At 40.8% G+C, this 11,028-nt stretch overlaps 1 protein-coding gene across 7 annotated transcripts in view; it reads left to right on the forward strand.

The window, feature by feature from the left end:
- LOC105264494 (probable cytochrome P450 49a1) overlaps positions 1–11,028 on the forward strand; it is an 84,617-nt gene that overhangs the window by 47,671 nt on the left and 25,918 nt on the right. For 5 of the 7 annotated variants that reach the window (XM_011301402.1, XM_011301401.1, XM_011301396.1 and 2 more), the window contains 2 exons: positions 5,472–5,634; positions 6,299–6,468. In XM_011301402.1, the coding sequence (XP_011299704.1) occupies positions 5,472–5,634; positions 6,299–6,468 (333 nt within the window). The remainder of the gene's footprint in view (positions 1–5,471; positions 5,635–6,298; positions 6,469–11,028) is intronic. The other 2 variants (XM_011301398.1, XM_011301400.1) reach the window with 2 other exon arrangements.

Below are 11,028 nucleotides of genomic sequence, written 5' to 3' on the forward strand. Positions count from 1 at the left end.
TACGCTGGGCTCCGCGCAATTGGGGTATTGTATTTCTAATAATGGGTCTAATAGGGTTTTATGGCCCCGGCTCCCGAGGATCCGACTTTGCCCATGCCTGGTCTAGAGCGGTGGTTAGACATCGTCTCTGCATCCACCTGTCATTCATCTATACTTTGTTGCCGGTTTCGCATCTCTGAATGTGATGTCAGTGATCTCTTTACGAATCATATTTTTGAAAGTAGGTCTCGAGCGCATGTTGACCCCAATGACCTCCAAGTTAATAACCATCAGGTAGTTCCGCAGATTCTAGGCTCTTTTGTTGATGCCCATGCTGCTCCACACGTTGTGGTGCGCGGTTGCGCCGCTACCAATTGGGATGTTAAGAGTACTCTGCCGCCAGTGTTCAAGTCTTGAGTTGCTCGCTCGCGCTCTTCCTACGCATCCCACCAAGCCTTCAGAGTAGCACAGCTTCTCGGCTTCCTGCGTTTGCGGCGTCTCTCCTCAAACGCTCTTCTTCACGCAGCATTGTAGTGACCGACGCCGTGAAGTCACTGGTTGCCTGCCACGCTTTCGGTGACGAACGCATACCTATTATCAGGTCTTCAGGTGGGGTCTGCCCTTCAACTGCAGTCTCCCACCGCGTACGGCTCGTTGCGAACCGCGGGCAGGCAAAGAAGACATGCTCTGCATCTTCAACCACCCCAGGGTAAATCGGGGAGTCATCTCGGCCGTACCTATGAAAAGCCCGGAAGCGCCCATGCTCTGAGAGTAATTGTACGAGATAGAAGTTTACCTCACTTTGGAATCAAACGATGTGTCTTCCACCCTCACTTTCAGTGAGTTATCCCACTGGGTCTGCCAGCTTTCAAGACTCCTGCGCCTTGCTTCCTTTGCAGGATCTGCCACGGGTTCCTTTACCAAGAATGCCAGCTCCGTCCGCCGGTAGAGGAACCGCCGCTTCTTCGGCAGTATGTGTGACGGTATCATTCCTGCTATGACACCGAACGCCTCATCAGACACGATGCGGTAGGCAGAGGCGACCCTCAGGGCACTCAGCCTGTAATCCGCCGCGAACCGACATCGGGTCTCTTGCACCTATTGTGCATCCGATCTGATAACTATTGTCAGCAGTGCTCTTTTCCTATGTTTGGGTCCTGCCATATTTAGCATGAGGCGCGACAGTGCTGCTCAGACTCCGGTGGCCCTGGCACATGCTGTTTCAAGTTTAGCCAGGCGTCAATCATCACCTCCTGGTGCCATATGTATGGCTGAGAAGTGAGATCACAATCGCCGACGTGCAGCTTGATGGTCTCTAGGGTCCTCCGGCGCGAGATCAGCACGGGCTTCGTTTTGTGCACTACCAAGTGCAGTCCGACTGTACCCATCCCCCAGTAGACCTTCTCATATGCGCGCTCGAAGGCGAGACGGATGTCCTCCAATTGTTCGCCAATTATGACTATGATTACGACATCGTCCGCAAACGCCAGCTTAACGCCCTGTGGGAGGGCAAGGTTGAGCAGGCCGTCATGCATAACATTCCATAGGAGCGGTCTCAGCACCGAGCCTTGGGATACGCTTCCGGTAACCTTGTATTCGTCCGGACCCCTCTCCCTGTCATATATCAGTATTCTGTTCGTGAAGAATCCTCTACCATCTCTCGTAGATATCCGCGAACACCAAACCCTTGGAGGGACTGCATGATGCTGTCCCATTGAGTGGAATTGAAGGCGTTTCGGATATTCAGCGCCTCTACCAGGCAGTTCTTTTTGGTGCCCCTGTGAGATCTCGTGCCTGAGATCACTTCTTCAGCTATTTGCACAACCAGATGAATGGCCCCAAGAGTCGATCTGCCTCTCCTGAATCCGGACTGGTTTTCGGCCTGCAGAGTCAAGCATGCATAGGAGACGATAATATGAAAGTTCGTTCCGTGGTTTTTTCCCTTTCAGCAGCAACACGAACCTCTGCCGCTTCCACATTGCCGGGAACGTGCCCTTTCTGAGGCACTCATTATAGACCCGTCCGAATGGCTGCCTTCAGTGAAGTATTCGCGATTCCATCGAAGCCAGGGGCCTTGGTGTCCTGAACCCTGTCACATGCCACCATCCATTCCTCTTTTGTGACAAGTGGAATGTGCTGATTCTCCCTTTATCGACTGGTTCGTCGAACCTCAGCCTGTCGGGGGAAGAGCATCGAAATAATTTTCTTCAGTTGCACAGGGCACGTGCCATAACCACCGTCTACGGCCTGCCCCACGGGTCATCCTCGACCTGGGCTACCAACTTCTTCTATGCTTGGATTTGGCTCTGCTTCATTGCCATCGAATGTTTGCGTCGCGCCACCTTGTGGGCATTCTCCAGAGTAACAAAGTGCGGTTTCGTTTGAGCTCGCTGCATTATTCGCCTGGCCGCGTTGGATTATTTACACGGGAGTGCGATTTCACCAGTTAACTGGTGGACGCCGACTAGCTGCTGGCTTCCTTGGCATGGTAGCGTCGCGTGCTCTCATGAGTCTCCCTATGATATCCTTTGCTTTCTCGATGGCGCTGAACGTCGGCCCAACCAACGAGGTCGGCGCCACCAAGAAAATGTCAAGTTTGAATGAAATCCCATTCCATCCAATGGCGGTTCTCATCACATGCCTTGGCCCATCGCTCGGTTTGGTTACCACCTCTCAGAGTAGGGCACAATGGTCACTCGCCGCATATGCTTCGTTGACTTCCCACAAGTAACTACTTGCGAGTTCCCTCTTGCGAGATTGCCACTCACGAAGGTTAGGTCCACGATGGAGTTTGTCTCCGTTCTCGAAAAAGTCGGTTCTTCTCCACTATTGAGGAGGACTACATCGAGGGATGCCATGGCCTCTACTACAGCCTGACCTCTACTGTTCGTCTCCTACCAGCCCCAGTCGACCGCCCAGGGGTTGAAGTCTCCGGCGATGCCCACGGGGGTATATTACTTCTCGTCCGTGGACAGTCGACACAGGACCTCTATGAATTCCTGGATGCAGAGGCTCAGCGGGGCATAGCAGCTGAAGACGTGGATTCAAGCTACTCCAGCCCGCACGCAAGCTACAACAGTAGAAGACCACGATACATTGCTGCAAACTTCAGAGTCAACCCTGGGCAGAAACGATACTGGAGCAACTTGAGGGGCCACCAAACCTAGCAGTGTGCAATTTTTTGAGAGGATTCATCAAACAGGATAATCGGTAGACGAGATCAGACATATCAACCAAAGTGGCCTGAAATTATTAAAAAATGTGATCAAGCTGTGTTATATACTCAGATATGCGATGCTCTGAAACTAAAAATTATTCGAAGTCGATGAATTTCTATTGGGAATGTTTCTCAGAGTTACATAGAAATGGAATACTGAAAACATGTATCACTATTATATTGTCGTATTGTCTATCTTTTGCATACGTGCTCGAAAAATTGAGTATACGTATATGCAGATTGTTGGATAACTAAATTGGCCGAATTTATATTTTCTCTCCAATCGATTTCTCCCCCGCGTAGGAAAATAATAATTTTAATTGAGTGAGGATCCTTACCTCTGAACTTCTTGTGCATCTGTTGAGTCGCCGAAAATTGCGCTTCACACCAGCCCCGAAAAAAGGATCCGAACAAATTCAATAAAATGAAAAAAATTGAAATTAGATGAGTGAGTATTCATTTCAGTAACAACCACCTCTAGCTTTTACATAAAGAGTTACAATACTTGTGATATTGTTTGCTGAAGGAATTTAGAGATTGGGAATTTAGAAAACAAGGCTTGATTAGTATGACTAAATCTTACTTACTTTTATTTCATCTGATTCTGGGTTGATATTCAAATCATAATTAATCCTGAGTGCTTTTCTCAAGCTCCCACTCGCAAACAATCCGTAACAGGTACTTCTCCACCTTGCCAACCGATCGCACACAAGTCCCTGTTTTCTCTGGTTTCTAGCCCTCGCTTCTCTATTCCCTGGGATTAGTCACTACGAAGATAAGCGTAATTGTCATTATATTAAATTCCGATACTCGGCGTAGCGAATAAATGCCGGTCAGACGTAATAACTGAGTCCGCATCAGATATCTGAAAATCACGAGTAGTTCTCCCCTTTGTGTGGTCGTTTCCGATGCTAGGGCGAGACTGTTAACTAATGCTTCCGTTCTTCGGCTAGTGTCCCTGGACACGTCGGTATGACCACAGTGGAAGTCATCTGATGTTGTCGCATTCGTTTGAAACTTCCGTTTTGCTCGTTGGATTCCGTGTATGAGGCCCTGTTGATCATTGGGAAATCATTTTCTTCGAATATTCTTCATGCCCTGCTGACCGTTGGAAAATCATTTTCTTTGAATATTCTTCATGGATTCCTTCATGCAATCTATTTAAAAATATTTTCATATGTACGTAATTTATTTAAAAAATATGACAAGTTGTTGTAAATCGCATATATCAGTAATTGGGATTCAAAACCTCCTGTTGTATTAGGTGTTGGAAGCCATACTTTGAGAAATAAATCTAATGTAATAAACCTTTTTTCTTTTATCTCTCTAAAATCAAGAGAGTTTGACTAAACTTCATATCGACAGTCCATCGACAGAGTTCAGGTGGCCTTGGACTCATTCGGATTTGGAGATACTTGAGCGAGAAAATTTCCGATAGATTTAGAGTTGCGATCGAGATCTTAACAAGTAAAGACGTGTTTTAATTGTGAAAACATAGACGTTCAACGATTATTTCCGAGTATACCATTGGGATCATTTGCACGTTAATTCTTTTTGAGTTATTCAACAATTATTCTGGAAATTAGCTATTCAACGAATCATAGACAATTCACCACGTTAAAATCAGACTTTTATAGGATGTACAAGTTCACGCAATTTCAGTTAAATAAAGTACATCAACGATCGTTTTATTCAATTGAGTGTTCGTTTTTCCTTCACCTTATCCGAGTAGCTCACTGAATATTATCTTTAGAATTTTTTGTGTAGCTCACCACCGAAAGCCGTAAATGACTTCTCAAAAAAATGCTTCAAATTCGATGGGACGAAACGCCTCAGTAAAAATCAGAATGAAAAAAAAAACACCGTGTCATACTTACGTGGTGAACGGATAGACAAATTTACAAACAAATAAAAAACCCTGAGGGTTGAAACCTCATCCGTTGACATGGAATGCCCCATATGTATAATAGTGAAATCGAAGCCCTGTTAATTCTCATAGAAAATACAAACATTAACTCATATAGTTACAGAGTTTTTCGTTTGTGGCCTTTCAATGCCTTGTCATTTTTTACCATCAATTATCTCCATTCATAAATTAACTAACGGTGAGCCATTGTTCCCGTTGTTACAATTTATGTTAGATACACAGATGCACCGGCGGATGGAGACCTATATATTAATACAAAACACAAAAATAGTTATAAGACAATTTGTCAAATAATTGAAATAGCTGGTCATAAATAATTTGTATCTTTTTTTTATTATTATGCATCAGTTTTGCAACGAAATATACAGAAATAGCTTTAGAGAAATCTAAAAATCGTATCAAAGGATCTGAGTTGTCACTCTTGGAACGAGTTCTCAAAATGGACGTTAACAATGGGCATAAATTAGCAGCGGTTCTCGCATTAGATCTATTTCTGGTCGGTGTTGATACGGTAATTATTGCAATACAGGGTTTTTCTAAATTACTAATAAAGCTCTCGTCTAGTGGTAGATTGACGTCCCTTGAATACGGGACCAGTGTAGAAAAAATATATATTGACAATTTTTATACTATTATTACTTCATGTTGACCAATGGGAATCGTGTATTTTTCCACCATGTGGTGAATCGAGTACGGATGATCAATTGTAACAAGAGCACCTTAGATATTGAGAAGAGGCTGATAACGTAAAGGGAGGTGCGTCACTTGATTCGTGGTGGTGAGTTTTTGTACCAATGAACGTTGTGACACTTGAATTGCTACTGTAATCGATACTTAAACAAATACGTGAATAGATCATTTAATCACTATTTAAACCGACACTCGGATTTATACTTATCTCGTTTCTAGAATTAATACTACCATCAATACTTGAATCAACATTTGAATGAGCACGTAAAGTGATATTCAGGCAGCATTAAACATTAATAGTTGAAAAAATTGTTAACAAACGTTTTTTGTTACATCTTCGCACTATTTAGAGAACCAATGTCCCACTTATCACAATCTACCATTAGGTTCATTAGTCATTTAGAAACATCCTGTATCTACACATCTGAACAAATTCTTGCAGGCGTTCTAATTAAATGAAATTCTTCATTGGTACTCATTTTCAGACTGCCACTGCTGTTGGTTCAATATTGTATCAACTAGCACGTAATCCGGAGAAGCAAGCGATTTTGTACGATGAGTTGATGCAAATTCTGCCACGAGAGGATATGCAAATTAATTGTAAACATTTGCAGGATTTGAAGTATGTGAAGGCATGCATTAGAGAAACATTGAGGTATCAAATATTTTGGAACATCTGTCCCGCTTTTAAATATTAGCGTTTATTATTTTGTACATATCTTCAAAGTTAGATGAAGGAATCTTACAATCTTATCGCAAGATTTTTATAATTATTTCCCAAAACAATTATTAGCATCAGCAGAAAGTTCATCAGTTCGACATGTTTAGGGAATTTATTACACATCCAGAGCAGCCACGCCACTTAGTATAAAAATATAATGTAATCTTTTGTTCCGGATTCGCATTAGCATGGACAGACGTTGAATACCTGACCCTACGCTATTTCAATCTTGTTTCATGTCTATTGTCCGATATTAACGTATCAGTACATACTTCCAATCCTTTTTTGGTTTCTTCCTTTTCACCTTTCTGTATTGTCAAAGACTTCTCCACTTTTATAAACTCAATATCAGTTGTAGAAACATCCACTTCCCTGTGTAATCTTCTTCCATCTTCGTCGGACCTACCTCTTCTCGCCAACGCTGTATCCATCAAGATACGCGATAACGTATCTGCCAAGTTGACGTCACAGGCAGAGGCGACGTCACAGGCAGAGAGCTGTCGTGTATTATATTACAGCGAACAACTCGCCCCTAACCCCTTAAAAAGACTTCAATTGCTTTTTTCCCCTTTAAACGCACGCTATTTTGCAAAAGTATCCTTAGATACATTATATAAATCGCGGTTGATCTTTCTGATGAGATTTTTACTTTTTTCACTTATTACATTATTACAAAAATAACTCCATAGCAAGGATACGAATTCACTTTTTCAAGAGTGTTATTTCGAGAGCGTTACTATTCCCTAGCGCTGTTTGGGTGGGCTGTTCTAGGGAATAAAACTAGTAAGTTAGCGGAAATTGTCTGCGCTTACGGAATTCAGCCGCACGAGTCCGTGGCGGTGGCGCATGAACTAGGATGGAGCCCGTGCTTGTAAGCCAATCAAACAGCGTCAAGTCATTTAATATTTGTGACTTACCCTTTAACATTTGGAATCGATTGTTAATAATTTAATGATTTGAATATTATAACCAAATTAAAAATTTTAGTTCAGTTAATTTTTCAATATTTAGAATTCGAACATTTTAATCATAAATTAATTAAACAGATAATTTAATGTTTGTAAATGACCCTTTAACAATTGGAATCAATTGTTGATATTTAATTTCAATATTGCACCTAAATTTAATCTTTTAAATAAAAAATTTTCAGTGCTTCAATCTTCGAGCATTTTAATCTTCAATGAATTACCTAAATAACCTAATATTTGTGAATTACTCTTTAACATTTGAAATCGATTGTTAATAATTTAATGATTTGAATATAACAACCAAATTAAAAATTTTAGTTCAGTCAATTTTTCAATATTTAGAATTCGAACATTTTAATCATAAATTAATTGAACAGATAATTTAATGTTTGTAGATGACCCTTTAACAATTGGAATCAATTGTTCATATTTAATTTCAATATTGCACCTACATTTAATCCTTTAAATTAAAAATTTTGAGTGCTTCAATCTTCGAGAATTTTAATCTTTAATTAATTACCTAAATAACCTAATATTTGTGAATTACTCTTTAACAATTGGAATCCAGTGTTAATATTTGAATTAAAATATTGCCTCCAAATTTAAATTTTTTATGTAATATTTTTTAATAATCAACTTGAATGACTAAATAAAAACTAAAACATGAATATTTAACTTATATTTCGTTGAGGAAAATTACTATGATTAACTAACACATGTCAGAGAGGCTTAAAACAGGTACCAATACTTTTGATTGCATCATTTGTTTGGTAATTATTAACATAAAAAAAAATCATCAAAAAATGTTGTGATCAAATGGCGCCAAGCCGACGCTAATTTCAACGCAAGATAGAAGCATGGGACAATAACTGCATGGATGAAATCACACAATTTAAAAAAAAATCATGTAAATATTAAATTTAAAAAATAACAAAAAAATTTTGTGAAAAAATGGCGCCAAGTCGACGTGAATCTGATCGCCTCCAAGACAGAAACATGGAACAATTACTGAATAGTTGAAATGACACAGTAGGCCAACTGATTATGATATAATCTTATTTTTAAAAAACCATGAAAATATTAAAAAATGCCAAGTTTATGCTGACAGGGTCAACTAGGACAATTTTCCGCAGTTTTAGTTCCGATTGGAAAATCGATTATTGTTAATAAAGGCTTTTGTCATTCCCGCTGTAAGACAATGTTTTACGGCTGCATCGCTTTGCTTCGCGTACACGAAACGCTGACTACGGCTGTTATGACAAAAAATAGGGGGGGCGTCAAACGGCCAAAAAAAATTTGTCGACCAATATGATTGTTGCAAACCTCATCTTCGCTAGAAAAGTTTTTTTCGGCCTAATGACAAAATATATTGTTTCAAACCCCGTCCATAGGAAATTGATTCGGAAAAAAGTCAACTTGGCGCGCCTAATTTTTCCCCTTCAATTCACTGAGTATCATTACGTTGCCGGGAACATAGTACAAAATTACAAGTATATTTTAGCATTTCCCTAGCAAGTCATAAATTTGTAAGTGGATTATTGATTGAATGCATCGATTGATAATTACGTAATTACTGCAGTCGTTACGGACATCTTATCATGTATAAGCACTACATCTCATTTTAAACTATTCACTGATGATCTTCGTCCCCACTCGTTGCCGTTGTCTCATAATGTGAGTGTACGTCCACACCATGCGTCGCTTATGAACGCGCCATCACACTGACAGGTACCCACTCTCCTCATACCGATATGCTAGTTGACGTTCATTAGTGAATAGGTTAGGTACACGTCAGGTATACGAAATCCAATTGTAATATATTAAGCTGAATCAAATCTCAATATTTTTGGCGTTTTGTCAATTAGCGTGCGAACTCTAGCTTTGTCAATCATTCACTTCCTACGAAGTATGTTCATTATCGAACAGCTCGGCGCGCCAAGTTGACTTTTTACCGAGTCAATTTCCTATGGACGGGGTTTAAAACAATATATTTTGTCATTAGGCCGAAAAAAACTTTTCAAGCGAAGATGAGGTTTGCAACAATCATATTGGTTGACAAATTTTTTTTGGCCGTTTGACGCCCACTATTTTTTGTCATAACAGCCGTAGTCAGCGTTTCGTGGACGCGAAGCGAAGCGTCCCAGCCGCAAAACACTGTCTTACAGCCAAAATGACAAAAGCCTTTATTAACAATAATCGATTTTCCAATCGGAACTAAAACTGCGGAAAATTGTCCTAGTTGACGCTGTCAGCATAAACTTTTAAAAAAAAGATTATATCGTAATCAGTTCGCCTACTGTGTTATTTCAACTATTCAGTAATTGTCCCATGTTTCTGTCTTGGAGGCGATCAGATTCACGTCGACTTGGCGCCATTTTTTCACAAAATTTTTTTGTGATTTTTAAATATATTATCTGTGACTATAACACTCCCACTCTATTCGGTTTTTTACATTTCGATTCCTTTCTTTTCTGTATATTGTGTACCGTGGCCAATTCTTCTGCATGAAAAATCGAACGCTATACGCCCTTGTCTCTCCCACCGAAAAAAAATATATGGGTGCAAGTCACTCCTTAAGCCCAAGTGATAAACCGCGATGAAAACGAAGTGGACTTATCGATCGTCGAAAAAGTCTTTAAAAAAGGCCATTTTTAAATTTATTGGGTCGGAAGGACGGTGGTATATTCCTGTGCTGCTCGGGATGACGCTGCAGAGAGAAGAGTGAGTCGAAGTGGAAACGAAGTTTAGGGCATGGGTAACCCTAAAGAGAGAGAATAGAAAAGAACAGCAGCAGTTAGTTAGTAGCAGAAAATCATAACCTTATTTCGTGAAGTCGTAGAAGAACGGAAATAATACTAGAAATAATGTATCTAATCAGCTGGGCATGAAATAAGCAGAGGTATAGATAGAGAGAGAGAGAGGGATACACTCAGAATTTCCTTTTTAATTGAATTCGCTATTTTTCCCCGATTCTCTTAGCGCGACGTATTCCTGGGAATCCCCAACAATATTCCTTTGACAGAAAAATCCGGTGATGGAGATCCACCACGGGTGGGAAAAAAATGAGTGGGTGAGAAGGAGAAACGCGAGTGATGATGGGGCGCCTGTATAAAGCGCAACGACCCTAGGCTCAGCATAAGCCGAACATAAGCATACGAGTCGCACATGGCAGTGAAAACACCGGCGATGTTTTCCGGCAACGCGGCACACAACACAAATAACAAATTGCAAAAGTAAAAAGCGGTAAATAACGCCTTTTTCATTGACCGGTTAGGCTGCACGGACACGGCACAGAGTCTCGATCGGGCTCGATACAAAAAAAAAATCAAAACAAATCCGTGATGATAGTGAAAAGTATAGCACGAAAATATTAAGCCAACACTGCATGGATGGCACCGATAATGGCCATAGAAAAGGCACGTTTTCAGGCAGTGTGCAATGCATGGTCATGAGGCAGAAAAAAAGGAAAGGCAACACAAACAACGGCCGCAAGTTGCAAATTTATTCACCGGTCAATCCCCCCCCC

This window comes from Fopius arisanus, unplaced genomic scaffold, assembly GCF_000806365.1.
Source record: "Fopius arisanus strain USDA-PBARC FA_bdor unplaced genomic scaffold, ASM80636v1 scaffold00022, whole genome shotgun sequence".
In the NCBI taxonomy this organism is placed as follows: Eukaryota; Metazoa; Arthropoda; class Insecta; order Hymenoptera; family Braconidae; genus Fopius; species Fopius arisanus.